This window comes from Glycine soja, chromosome 14 (assembly GCF_004193775.1).
Source record: "Glycine soja cultivar W05 chromosome 14, ASM419377v2, whole genome shotgun sequence".
Classification (NCBI taxonomy): domain Eukaryota; kingdom Viridiplantae; phylum Streptophyta; class Magnoliopsida; order Fabales; family Fabaceae; genus Glycine; species Glycine soja.
Genome location: NC_041015.1, coordinates 13,667,221 through 13,681,771, shown reverse-complemented (window position 1 = coordinate 13,681,771; position 14,551 = coordinate 13,667,221). Strand labels below are relative to the sequence as shown.

The 14,551-nt window shown below is 28.1% G+C and overlaps 2 protein-coding genes across 3 annotated transcripts; both read right to left on the bottom strand.

Moving 5' to 3' along the window:
• Positions 1-674: 674 nt before the first annotated feature.
• On the bottom strand, positions 675-5,627 carry LOC114384270 (rust resistance kinase Lr10-like). The gene is made up of 3 exons (XM_028343929.1): positions 4,695-5,627; positions 3,526-3,558; positions 675-1,888 (listed from the first exon to the last, which is right to left on the bottom strand). The coding sequence occupies exons 1-3, from the start codon at positions 5,527-5,529 to the stop codon at positions 753-755; spliced, it is 2,004 nt and encodes a 667-aa protein (XP_028199730.1). The 5' UTR covers positions 5,530-5,627; the 3' UTR covers positions 675-752.
• Positions 5,628-10,074: 4,447 nt separating this feature from the next.
• On the bottom strand, positions 10,075-11,992 carry LOC114383216 (ATPase family AAA domain-containing protein 1-A-like). 2 transcript variants are annotated; one of them, XM_028342842.1, is made up of 4 exons: positions 11,925-11,992; positions 11,554-11,692; positions 11,367-11,435; positions 10,075-10,634 (listed from the first exon to the last, which is right to left on the bottom strand). In XM_028342842.1, the coding sequence occupies exons 2-4, from the start codon at positions 11,686-11,688 to the stop codon at positions 10,596-10,598; spliced, it is 243 nt and encodes an 80-aa protein (XP_028198643.1). In that variant the 5' UTR covers positions 11,689-11,692; positions 11,925-11,992; the 3' UTR covers positions 10,075-10,595. The 2 variants fall into 2 exon arrangements, with proteins under 2 accessions (XP_028198643.1, XP_028198644.1); XM_028342843.1 differs by having other exon boundaries at positions 10,075-10,530.
• Positions 11,993-14,551: the final 2,559 nt, after the last annotated feature.

The window sequence follows — 14,551 nt, the reverse complement described above, 5'->3', positions numbered from 1 at the left end:
TCTAGGGTAGATTAGTTAATCCTATTCCATTTCTTTAATAGTTTTGTCTTGCTTGTATAAATTTTATTAAGAATTGTTCTTCATAGCAATAATAATAGACTTTGCATATAGTCTTAATGTTAAATGTGTGTTGTGTGTGGTTTTTGTGTCTGTTTTTAAAAAACAATGTATCATATTTGTTTTTTAAAAAAAAAACGTTTTAGATTGATCATAATTATAATTGATTTAAAATATATACTTTTTAGATCGATTATTTTTATAATTGAACTAATAAGTTAACTTTTTAGATCAGTTATAAAAATAAACTGATATTAAAAGACAGATAAATTAACAAATTAAATATACTAACAAAACACTATACTATTATTCTTTTTGTATTTTTTAAGATATTTTTTTTTCTTATCCTCGTAAGAATATAAGGTTAAACATTGTTAGATGTTGTAGAAGCTACACTAACCCAATATATATGAAATTAAAGTAGACAAGACAAATATAATCCTACATTAAAATTTGTGAATATCATCATGCATATTCTAGTAGAGTGAGTTGCTAACATGATTCCATATTTGGAAATTTTGAAGAAAAAAATTGATAACCCATTTTTTAACCTTTGAGATGTAAATTAATAGGAAACAAGATAAACAAGTGAACAGTTATGTACGAATGGACAAGTGTTCAAAACAATAAGGGGATGCAAATAAATATTTATCGTGCATTGCCAAATTGTGTACTTCACCAAGCTAGGGGTTAATTTACATAGAACAATAAGAACTACTGAAGTCACTTGATATTATCTCGTTAGTGTTGATTTTTTCATCCTTTGTGATCATTTCACCTGGATATAAAGATGGCTTTGGAGGTATTTCCAAGTTCTCAATGTCTCCTTCAAGCATTTCGATTACTTTATTCATTGAGGGACGATCATTCGGTTTCAATTGTATACACCAAAGTGCAACTATGATCATCTTCTTTGCTATTTTCTTTTCCTCCTCTGTGACATCTTCCATTTCTATATCTTCCTCATCTCCAATATGATTATAAATCCAAAAGGGAAAGAAAAGTTGGCTTGAACGCTCTGCATGGGGATTTAGATTTTTCCTCTTGCTTGCCATCTCCATCAAAAGCATTCCATAGCTATAAACATCAGCCTTATGGGATATTCCTCCAATATTATTATAAAATAATTCTGGAGCCATATACCCAATTGTACCCCTTGTTGTTGTCATTGTGACAATGCTATTATCAATTGGATATAGCTTTGCTAATCCAAAGTCAGAGACCTTTGGGGTGAAGTTTTCATCTAATAGGATGTTGTGAGGCTTGATATCGAAATGCAAAATCTGCATCTCACACCCATGGTGGAGATAAGCAATTCCACGAGCCACTCCAATTGATATGTTATATATTTTGTCATAGCTTAAATGTATACTTCCATCTTTGGAAAAAATAAGTTTATCAAGAGATCCATTGGGCATGAATTCATAGACAAGAGCACGTTTTGACCCCTGGACACAAAATCCAATTAATTGTACTACATTTTGATGATGTATTCTTCCGGCGGTTGCAACTTCACTAATAAAATCTTGGCCATTTCCTTTTGATTTACCTAACATTTTTATTGCTACACAAGACCCGCTACACAATTTTCCCTTGAACACATAGCCATATCCTCCTTCACCCAACTTTTCTTTAAAACCTCCGGTCATCTTCTTAATTTCCTTGTATGAGTATCTAATAGGCATCAAATTATTTTGTTCTAGATAATTTTCAATACTTTCGTATATTGACATATGTCTTTTTCTCCATTTACGTATAAAAAGTGTAATAAACAGTGGCACCCCAAACAAAAGTTTGCATGGCCATAATAACATAATGACCATTTCGGCAGCTACAAGAAAATTACTTAGAGTCAATAAATATCATGGTAAAGAATCATTTGATTACCCAGTTAGTGTAAAATGCAATATGGTATTTGTTAAAGTAAAAGACCAATTTGGCTCTTAAAATTGATACTATCCATTCAGATAGCTAGCTTGTAACTTTAAAAAAAAAATCTAACTTAAACAAATATCAATCAATTTGGTTGTTGACGTTGGTATGTATAACTAAATTTTGTCTTTAACATTAATGTGCATCTAAGACCAAATTGACTAATGGTAGTCAAAGTTTTTCGTTTGTTCAGCAAAACTTTAAGATATATTATAACGAAAGGTACCAGAGGTACAGAAAAGCACGCATACAGAGACGTGGTTCAGGTTTTCTATTTTTCGTAAATACACATTTTTTTTTTTTACTTTTTCTCAATTTATACTATTTTACAATTTAATTTTCAATCTATAATATTTGAGACTTTCTCTCACCTTTTTATTTTTTTTAATTTAAAATATTTTAAAATATAAATATTATATTATATAATTTTCTAATTAGTTAAAATTTCTTATTTATTAAATTAAATTTTATAATTTTGTTTTTTATTTTTTTAAAGAAAAAATATACAAATAAAGAAAAATAAAAAAATTGGATAAAATTAAAGTATAAATTTTTAGTTACTTTGTATGTACTTTTGTAGTTAAATTTATGTGTTGTTGATATTTTTTGTTATGTTCGTTTATTAAAAAATAAGAAAATTAGTTAGTAGTATTAAAATAAACTAAAAAACACAGTAAAAAAAATAATTGATACATCTATCCATACAATAGACATAAAATTTTAAAGAGTAATAACTATTATATTGAAAATATCTTTAAATAAAAATATATTGAAAATATTTATTTAGCAGTTATTACAGATACCAAAAGAAAAGATTAAAATATCCAAAAGATACTGATAACGGTTAAATATGAGCTATTTTTATAATAAAAATATATTAAAAATATCTTTAAAGATAAGAATACGAACGAGATCAGTGAAAATCCAAGGAGAAAAAGATTTGCTGTCACCCGAATCAATGTGGCAAGAATACGAAGTGAAAATCCAAGGAGAAAAAGAGGATCGACAAAGGGTCATCTCGTTTCAACTCCTTGCATTCCTAGTGAGATGGACGAATAAAGAAATGAAAGAAAAAGTAAAAAAAAATGTAAAATTTATCGGGCAACATAATCATAACAGAAATAATTGTCCTAGCATATTTTGATCTTAAATTTTTTCTTAGCCTAATTGTTTAAGTATTTTATTGATAATACAATACAATATTCTTTTGTAAATAAGTTATTAAAAAAAATCTTCTTATTTTTAATTAAATAGAAGATGAGAATAAATAGAAGATAACCAGAGCCCCACCAAACCAAAAAAAAGGCCATCCCTTACAATTGGTATACACGCTGAGACAATTCACATGTGTGTAGTAATATTTTATTACATAGTTAAGGAACTTGAAATTATGTATATTGACAGAGTTAATAAATTATGTAAAAATTAATAAGTATATTATTTTATGATTAAGGTCGTCATATATAAAGCATCAAAACTAATTCTTGGTAATGTAATAATTAAAGGATAGGTAAATTAAGATGATAAAATTCTTACCACCGGCAACGAATAGCAGTATTTCCAGTATTCCTGTATCACCAAAAAATTGAAGAAAAATATCAATTTAAATCCTGTTGATCTCAAAAACTAGACAAAGAAGAATACCTGAGTACGTAATTTCATAAAGGTCATAGCCATTAAGAAGTATAAAAGCTTTCTCTTATTTAAAAACAATAAATGATTTTTTTAATGCACAACTTATAAATACTGGTCAAATATAATATTTGTTTGGCAAGTAATAAGGTAAAAAAAAAAAAAAATCATCTAACTTATCCCAAAGGCAAAATAGGATTAAACAAACCATTACATTGGTACAATTCTCTTCCGTAGTTTAAGATGATTGATTGTAAGTATTAATTACACCAATCAAGTGACAAGTATGATGGAGTAGTTTAATCCCATTTTTATTTCGGGTAAATTGGAGAACCCCAATAAATAAAAACTCCTTTGTCTAAAATTTGATTGAAATTCTAGAATGATGTTTAATCATAGTAAATATAAATTAAAATATAAATATAGATGTTTGAAACTTTGTTTTGAAAAATCTCAAAAATTAATTGGTTAAATAATTAAAGATGGTTACGAATGATTTGAAAATATCTAGTTATGTATAATAATTTAAAGAAATTAAAGAAATATATTTTCCTTTCATCAAATAATTAATTAAATAAGAAGTATTAATTTAATTTAACATGACAACTCCACAAATTTAGAAAGAACGTACAAATACTGTCGTAATAAAGTACAATTATTCGAATTTAACAACCCATTTACTTCTATTGTTATTTCTTATTCCATTTTTAATTTGGAAAACTACCATATATAGTGTTTCCACTATGTTTTGTTTTTTCAAATATTAGTACAATAAATATTGAAAACAAGTTTCTTTGTTTTCTCTATTTCTGTGCAAATATTTATAAACAAGAACGGATTGAAAAATAAAATGACAGTTTTATATATTAAAAGTGAAAACAGAAGAATAAAAAACTAAAGTAAATAGACCTTAATATATCGGTTGGATGTTCAAAATGAGTTATATGACAATGATTAAAAATAAAATGTTAATAATAATTGGCATCCTAAAGGGAACAAATATTTTAAATTTGGCAAGTGATCGATGATGATCAGAAGAAATTCATAATGATAATAATTTTGGCTTCTTTTACCACATATAATGCGGGAACGTTGGCGATTACACAGAGGGCATCGAAGGTTCTGGATGGAATAGTCGAAATAGCAGTATCTATTTCCATTTCCATATCCATATCTATATAAACGTCCATATTTATATCGACAATGATTATCACAGGCGAGGTGCATCCATGAAATCTCGAATCCGTAGACTAGCCCCGTGTGCATGGCAGTGTAGGAATGATTGTTTGTGTCGAAACCCCACCAAGATGTGAGAGCAACCAGCTTTACGTGACAACCAACTTCAAAGTCATGTGCTTTTAAGTCACCAGCAATAGAGTATATGTAATAGCCTTTGGAGTCAGAGTTGACGCAGGGAGCAGTATCCACATATTTACGATTGTAGGTCACTGGGTGGCTACAATTCATAAACACTACATGCTGGAAAATGAGCCATGCCCAATTGTTAATTGGTTTTAGACCGGCTTGGTATGGATCCGTGGCGTCACTATAGGAATCACTGAAATTGGATTGTGACAAGAAATAGCGTGGAAGGGAAGAGTAGTTTTGTTGTTGAACTCCGGGATCAACCACTCGGACTGTGAAGTTGTTGTAGTTGATTGCCTGTACATGATATTTCCCGGAGTACAAATATAACACTGTAACATTATTTTCACAAGCTAGCTCGTACCTGTTGTGGCCGCAGCTTTTTGGGTCACCTTTTAATCGAAATGGATAAGTTATGCTGGTGATTTTGCCACAGGAAGAAGGAGGGCAACCATGCTCTTGCTCATCCTTGGTAGCACAATTTTGCTGGACTAGGAGGAGCAGCAGCAGCAGGACCACCAATAACGCTCCCTCTCTCCACATGACCCCCAAACTGTTTGATGTGCATACAAATCGAAGTTAGATCTTTAAATTTCAAACACAGACTTGAAATATATAAGGAACCACATATTTCCTTCAACAAAATCTGTGATAATATTTACGACGACAAAGTATGTGTTTGTATAATGCTTCAATTCCAAGTCAGATCTACCCAAAAATCACGTCCAATTTACTAGTCGTTGCTTCAGGAATGACGCAAGTCATGTCGTAAGCGCAACATGGGATAGACTTGGCCTTAATCCCATTTTTTTTTATCTGGTTTCAACTGATTTTAATATAAAAATGAAACATAAAAATATGTGGGAATATATAATATATAGATTATATGGTAATTTTAATTCTCTTACAATTTTAAATTCACCATTTTGATTTTCTTATTTTTAAATTAAGACAGGTCATTCTATTCTCTATTTTCTAGAATAAATAATTTTTATTCTTTCATCACTATTAATTGACCTTTTATTGAAAAAGTAATAATTTATTAAAATATTTTTCATGTTTAGTCAATATTGTAAACATTATTTGGTATGTATCAATAGTTAACAATTATAAAAATATTTTTAATTTTATTTTATATTTTTTAAAATAGTTTGCATATTTTATTTTAATTTTATTAATTTATAATTAATTTAAATAAATTAATATATTAATTATATTCATATATTATTTTTTAAATTGATTTTAATATACAAATTATTTTTCTTCTAATTATATAAATCAATATAATTATATCAATCAATTAATATGTAAAGTATACAAATTATGTAAATTTAATTTAATATGTAAATTATTCTTATTCTAATTATATAAATTAATAAGCTTTAATATTTAATTTTTTAGAAACTTGTTAATATTTTCATTTTAATTATAAAAAATTTATTTAGCAAATAAATTTTTAACACCTATTATATAAATTAAGAAAATTTCACAAAGTAATATGTAAATTATTTTATGTAATGTATAAAAAATATGCAAATTTATTTTTATATATAAATAATACAAATTTTTATTTTAATTATAAGAAGTAAAAAAATTATTTTGTATATTTATATTATTTTAAATTTACTTAATTTCTATAAATTACATAAAATAATTTTTTTATTAATTTATAAATTAGTTTATGTAATCTTTTTAAATTATATTATATCTAATAATTTATTAATATGTATTATAATAAACTTTTATATTAAAAAACACATGTAAAACTAAATATTAAATATTTTATTTTATTTAATAAATTTTTATAATTAAAAAAAATTAATAACTCTTAAATAATAATGCACATAAATTAGTATTTATAAAATTAATAAAATAAAATAATGTCTTAATAATCTATTACTACGTCTTTAAATAAAAAGTCATAAATTTAAATTTTTGTGAAAAACCCTTAATTAAAGGAATAGTAATAATAGTATTGAGAATTGAAAATGAAGTATTTGTTTCTGTAGAGTTTTCAAGTCACATCTACTAAAAAATCACGTCCAATTTACTCGTTGCTTCACGAATGACGCAAGTCATGCCCTAAGCGCCACATGAATCCAAACACGGGTAGACTTGGATTGAGAAACCACGTTATCCCATTTTCTCTCTGGTTTCTGCAATTGATTTTAATATAAAAATCAAACATAAAAATATGTGAGAATATAAAATATAAGTTAAATTATAATTTTTGTTCTCTTATAATTTCAAATTCACATTTTAATTTTCAAATTTCTAAATCAAAACATTTGGTTCTTTTATTTTTTAGATTAAATAATATTTATCCTTTCGTTAGTTGACTGTTACTTGACTTTTTATTAAAAATAGGATAATAATTCATTAAGATACTTGTTATATTTAATTAACTTTATAAATACTATTTGGTATGTATCACTAATTCAGAATTATTATTTTTTAAAAATTAAAAAATTTATAAAATTAAAAAAAAATTAATATATAAATATTTTTTTTATTTTATTTTATATAATTTTATTTTAAATAGTTTACATATTTTTATTTTTATTTTATCAATTTATAATTAAATTTCATAAATTAATATATATATATATATATATATATATATATATATATATATATATATATATAAATTATCTACCTAAATTATTTTGTAAATTGTTTTTAATATACAAAATATGTAAATTTATTTTCATATGTAAATTATTTATTTAAATTTTTTTATTTAATTTATAAAAAATATGTGAAATATTTTTTTAATATAAATATTAAAAAAATTTAAATTTTTATATTTTATATTATTTTAAATTTACTTAATTTGTATAAATCACGTAAAATAATTTTTTAATTAATCTATATATTAGTTTATGTATTTTTTTAAAAAATTATAAAATAATAACAAATTTTTATCTACTAATTTATTAATTTATATTAAAATAAAATTTATAATAAAATAAATTCATGTAAAATTTAAATAATTTATTTTATTTTATTTGATAAATTTTTATAATTCAGAAAAATCAATAACTCTTGTAAAATAGTATTTATAAAAGTATTTATAAAATTACTAACAATACTAATAATACAAAAAAAATAAAAAAACTCTTGTAAAATACTAATAATACTTGTAAAATAATATTTATAAAATTAATTAAATAAAATAAATATCTTAATGATCTATTAGTTTGTCTTTAAATAAAAAGTCATGGATTCTTTGTCAAGAAATCTTATTTAAAGATACATGATAGTATTAGCAACTCATTGGCTCGAGTGATCCTAACCCAGTTTCCTTAATTAAGTTCTTGAGTTTTGTGAATGAAAAAGTATGATTGAAATGAGAGATCTCATTAAAGATGATCATTTTGGGTCTCTAGTCAACAAAAATTAATCTTCAATAAAAAAAAATACACACAATAGATTAAGTCTTAAATACACAATTAACTTAAATATTGGTTGTGTATTGGCCCAAGGCAAAATTAATAGGACACATCGCGTTGTATTTTTCCAAAAGAAAACAAACCTCATTGCTGGGATGACAAAGCCTAGTGTGCTGCCCCTCCAAGGTGATTCCATACTGATCAAGCTATTGCTAATCCTTCTCCTTATCAAAAGTGGAAGTGGTCACAATGAGTATGGGGAATCGTCTTGTGGCTCTGGCAAACCAGCTATCAGATTTCCCTCAAACTCGTCAAGGGAATGGAAGATGAATGTGACTATCCAGGGTTTTGTCTACATTGTGCTGAAAAGAATGAGACTATGCTCGTTCTCTCTTCCGTAAAACTCCATGCATGTCAGTTACATAGACTACAAAAATCATAAAATTGAGTTGACTGACCCGAAAAACTGTCTTTCAAAGAAGTTTCTACAAATCAACAATTCTCTCATTCATCCTTACAAATTTTAGGATGGAGCAAAAACAAGTAAGTTGAGCTTCTTCAACTGTTCTTCAGTTGAGCATCAACATCTGAGAAACTTGGAGCAGTGGTACTATGCAGACTCACAAGATATGATTTCCTGTCCGATTTATGTTTTTGATCCTGGCGATAATGTGCTCAGATTGGACCTAACATGCCATACCAAAATGTTTGACATCATTGCGCATGTTTCAGCATATGAGATGCATAAGAATCAGTTGAATTTGAGATGGTTCAAAGCAAACTGTAGTGAGTGCAAAGCCATAGGCAAGAAATGTAAATGGAAGAACAACAGAGGTGACATCGATTGTTTCGATTGCAAGGACAAATGAAAAACTATTCACGTTCCCACATCTTTTATTTTCTCTACTACAGGTTAGATAGCAATCATTCACACTACTTTAGCTGGTCTTTTTCCCTCCTTTTCTTTTTTAATCAAGTCTCCTATTGTTATTGTAGGTTAGATTCTTTTGGGGTTGGCGATTATTTTTGTTTTTAAAAAATCAATTGATAACTATGAATGACTATCAACAAAGATTATTCAATGTTAAAATGAAACCATAATTGTAAAAAATGTAATACAAGCTATGGTAAACTAATTAAGTAGCCTAAAGTTACATAGTTTCCTAACATCCTATGTTTGATTTCTAACTTTTAGATAATACTGTGCCCACTGGATGCGAAGCGCCTTCAATCTCTCTGTTTCCAATGGTCTAACATCATTAAAATGCCCACTGGATGCGAAGTGCACTACAAGAAAAAAGCGACTCTATGACGGTTAGTTTGGGGATACAACGTCATTTTTCGAACGTCGTTGAATGTAATGTCGTCGAAACTTAAAAATTTCAACGACGGGTCCCAAAACACCGTCTTTGAAAGTGAACAACTTTCAAAGATGGTACTTACCTCAACAACGTCTTTGAAAGTAGGCATTCTAAGACGTTGCTGAGGTAAGCACCATCTTTGAAAGTACACATTCTAAGACGGTGCTTACCTCAGCAACATCTTTGAAAGTAGACATTCTAAGACGTTGCTGATGTAAGCACCGTCTTAGAATGCGTACTTTCAAAGATGGTGCTGACGTAAGCACCATATTTGAATTATATATTATTTTTAATTATTTATACTTTTTCTGGTTGATATCCCATCAGAAAAAATATAAATAATTAAAAATAATATATATCAGCAACCCATATTGATCCATCGATCCCACAAAATACATAAGCCATAAGTTAATATACCATATCCACAAGGAAGAACAAGAAGACAAATTAAAACAAACATTGAAAACCAAAAATACATAATCATAGTCAAAAATGGATTTTGTAAATAACTTGAAGCATAAATGCCCCTTTTGCACACTCTTTCCAGACCAGGGTTGAAAAAATAAAAAAGATCCAAACTTTGGCATAAAATGAGTGTCTTACAGGAGTATTCTGATTGTAGGCTTGGTTGACGTGGAACTCCCATGACTGCAAAGAATCAATTAACACCACCTTTGAATTGTTCCGCTATGTGGCTTCCATTCTCTCACCAACTCCTAATTGATGAATTGACTCTACCCCAAAAGAGGGAACTTTGCAGCTTCCTATATTCTACTAAAGGATGTCTTAATCTGGATAAATAAGGGTGATTTAGATAAAAGCAGACTTCATATTTTAATAATTTCTCTTCAATGGATTAGGAAGACCCACCACACCAAGTGCCCTTCTCATACAACTTCATTTATATATAAAAAAAAGAATCAGGCATGTATCATTGTTTTTTTCTAGAAAAAAAATGTAGTAACTTTTTTATTTGTATGCAACTTTTCTATTTTAGCCAGAATTATCATAAAATGGTAGATTTAGCTTCTTTAGAGCATGTTTAAGTAAATTTTTCTAGAAACACTTGCAAAAGAAAAAAATAAAATAAAATAAACTTTTTCTATTTTTTCATAAACTAAAATTAGCTTCTACATAAATTAATTTGTAGACACTCTTGTATTAATTTCTTAAAAAAATATTTTTAACTTACGTATAAACTAATTTTAACTTAAATAAATTATTATTATTTTATTTACTTTCCTAGACTCTTAATAAAAAATTATACACAATAAAAAATTGTTTCCCACATGTCCTCAACATCACGTGATACTCCAAGTGGTAACCAAAAATTAACGAACTAACTAACCAATTTCAATTAAATGAATTAAGTCTCCTCTAATAAATTAAAAAATAGCAGTAATGAATTAGCAAGGAAAGAGTTATGAGACCATCACCATATGACTCTCAATAATATGTATTATAAATGAATGAATTTTAGTAAGCAGGCAGGAACTAACTAAATGTTGTTAAGTAATCTGATTTCAAAATTTCAATACCCCTATGAAAGATATCTAATAAATATAAGAGCATAATTTTTTAAGTCATACCAATTAAACTCAAAATAAATTATACAAGTGCCACTTACCAGACTCTTTAGCCTCTCTTGCTGAATTAGCTCTCTAGCAGGCCGATAAGTAGCATTTGTGCACAAGTTCTACAATGGACAGGTTGACAATGAATAAATGATATAATTAAAAGCATAGAAAACAAAAAGCACTTGTTACAAGATAGTGTTATATCCAATGTGAACAATATAAAAGAATAGTAGCAACCTTTAGATCACTTCCAGTATATCCTTCTGTCATAATTGCAAGTTCCTTAAACTCAACTTCGTTGTCCACCTTTTCTTTTGCCAAAAGATTCCTCAAAATCTTTTCCCTGTTCTCCATAGATGGTAGTCCTACCATAATCCTGCATATATATGTGATGTAAAAAATATAATAGGGGCAAAAATGAACACATAAAAGGTAAGTGATGATTTATAACAATTCACACACTTAAGTAAACTATATATAGATGGCTTTGAAGAAGTAAGTAGAATTATTAATAAGTAAACTATAGATGCCATTTTAGTTCAGAATCCCAAATTCAGGCACTCTAAGAATCCTACATATCAAAAGAAGAAGCAATGTCCATTAATTACCTTCCTTCTTGGGTCTACAGAATTTTTCCAAGTAGGTACAAATGCATTTGGAGTAGCAAATGAACATGTCCATTAAAGTTAGTTACCTTGATGTGCATTGGATGACCTATTCTTTCATGTGTATGAGGGATGGCATCATGAACTACATTTGAAGTGTTCAACCTTTGCCATGTTTTCTGTTCAAGACAACTTCATTTCTAAACTTATTTTTAATGAAACAAGTGTTAAGAAATTTATCCATTGCATGCCCTATAGCAAGATGAATGAAAGAAGGGAAATACTGAAATAGAAGGTTTAAGTAATATGAATGTCAAGCTAGAAGGCAATTTAAAACTGTAATAATTTAGAACATATAGTCATTCATTTAAAGCATGACTCTTGAAAATTGACATTAAGTAATATATAACAAGATAATAAACAAAGTTACAGTTTTTTAAAAGTAGAATGCACATAACACTAGTGGTATAGAGAGTAAAGATTTTTGTCATGGCAAATCCATCTAAATAAGTTTCTCGCCCTAACAAACCAACTACGTTTAATTCAAGCATAAAGGTAAGTTAGCAAGAACAATTCAGCTTGATTCACCATTGATTTCCTCCTGGACAAACTCCCAATACTCCATGTCACTAGCATTCAGCCAGAGAGAGCTGCAGCAACTTCCACGGGTGCAAAGGCTAATTAATTGCATAATACAACATATCAAGCAAAGCAAAGCTCTTTTCCACTCCCATATTAATAGTGTGTTAGTTTGTCTTTAAAATAAAAAAATAAAAAAACTTAGCTACGATTTGCACCTCAGTTCAATATACTGAGGGGATTAGTTTCTTTCTAAAGATCCAACTCTATTGTTTTAAAAGTTTTCTACAAATTGAAATTTTTCATACTTTTTTACATTATTGTGAAATTTACTTGATAGAACATTTATATAAAAATTTCATTTTTCAATTTAAAACATGTAGATAAAAACTTACATGAATTATGTTTATTTTTATCTAAATCACGTGAATATTTTCTATTGAACGTGAATAATTTTTTTATATAAAAACGTATATGAAAATATACAAAAAAAATAAGTAAAAATATATATATGCAGATGTTCCCTTGGTAACTATTCCACAATCAATTAGGCATATGCAGATGTTCACAATATGAAATAGTTGGCAAACATGTCATTATAAAATTGAGACAATATGAAAGACTTACTCTTTCAGAATATCAGGCTTTCTGTCTTTTCTATCAATAGTATAATCATTTATTCTCACTTCTGCATGATTATAGAAAAGACTAATTTGAGTGACATGCTAACCTTGGGGTCTTGTAGACAAATAAAAAATCTCTAACCTGAGAACTACTAGGATATACTGCTACTGAACTATTCAATTTATCAGCATCTGTGTGTACAAGCATGTTATCCTTAAGAGCAGATGATTGTCCCGCTATAACATCTGAATCATGAAGACTAGCTTGAGAGCCAGTTTCAAAATTTGATATCTCCCTGCTTTCATATGACACAGGAACAAGTTGTCCAATAAAAGCATTAACAATGTTATCAGTTTTCTCCTATAAATCTGATTGAATACCACCTCTATCAACAAAAACATGATCCCTAAAATTAGAATCATAAGAAAGGTGAGCCCTTCCATTCTGACCAATAATAGGCAGAGATATTATTGCTTTAAAGTTTTTCTTTGTTGGGGGAGGACCTCATGCAATTGTCATAAAACAATGTTATTAAACTAACTATTTGCATCGGCCCTCATTCTCACCTTCACACTATTAACTTCTATTAAGAACTAATACATGACATATACCAAAAATTCCATTAATGAGAGAACAACATTTGGAAACTAACTATTTTTCCTCATTGTGGCATTTTTACAAACACCTTGCAAGCTTGTAGTATACTAGATTGCAGGTAGTAATTCAGAGCTTGCATTATGCGTCTAATTAAGTAGGGTTTAGGGTTTAGAAACACAATTAATTAAGGTTTGAGGACAAATTACAATACAAAAGAGATATAAGATTGATTTTTTCATGATTGGAAAAGGGAAAGAGAGGTGAGAGAGATTACATTTATAACAAAACTAAAAAATTAATATTTATCAGATGAAAAAAATTACAATTCAAGTGCATACAACAACCATGAGCCAATACTTACTTTTGGTTTTCTTAAAATAGAATGATGAAAACAAAATAACAGTACACAAGGTGTGTCCCTCGTATCCATCTCTTGCACATGCCTGCTATGCAGCTCCACTCGTAAAATAATTTTATTTTAAAAAAAAGAGGTTAATTAAATTAGTAAACAAGAAATGAGAAATTAAGGTCGAGCTCACTGTTTTGAATCGAAATCAGTAGGAGAGGATGTGGAAGATGAGGTGGACTAGGTTGGCGCAGAGAAGGAAGAGGAGGAGGAGGAAGAAGAAGAAAAGAGTGAAGTGAAGGAGGAAGAAGAGAAGGAGTGAAAGTGATGCAATCCTACCCCGCAAGGGCATTGGATAGAAAACTCCAAGTAGATTGGGCCAGAGATGCAAGAGTAGGCCCTAGGGTTCTTATGAGCCTTAGGGTAGATTTCGGGCCCATGGGCTAAGTATGAGCCCACTTATCTTTGTAAATATTAGATTAAG

Bases quoted from the DNA above. Each gene is read 5' to 3' on its own strand.
- LOC114384270 (XM_028343929.1), bottom strand. From the start codon at position 5,529: ATGTGGAGAGAGGGAGCGTTATTGGTGGTCCTGCTGCTGCTGCTCCTC. The intron at 3,559-4,694 runs GTAAAAGAAGCC...TTGGTGATACAG, and splicing joins ACGTTCCCGCATTATATGTG to GAATACTGGAAATACTGCTA. The intron at 1,889-3,525 runs GTAAGAATTTTA...ATTTTCTTGTAG, and splicing joins ACTGCTATTCGTTGCCGGTG to CTGCCGAAATGGTCATTATG.
- LOC114383216 (XM_028342842.1), bottom strand. From the start codon at position 11,688: ATGGTAGGACTACCATCTATGGAGAACAGGGAAAAGATTTTGAGGAAT. The intron at 11,436-11,553 runs GTTGCTACTATT...TGTCCATTGTAG, and splicing joins ATACTGGAAGTGATCTAAAG to AACTTGTGCACAAATGCTAC. The intron at 10,635-11,366 runs GTAAGTGGCACT...ATATAAATGAAG, and splicing joins AAGAGAGGCTAAAGAGTCTG to TTGTATGAGAAGGGCACTTG.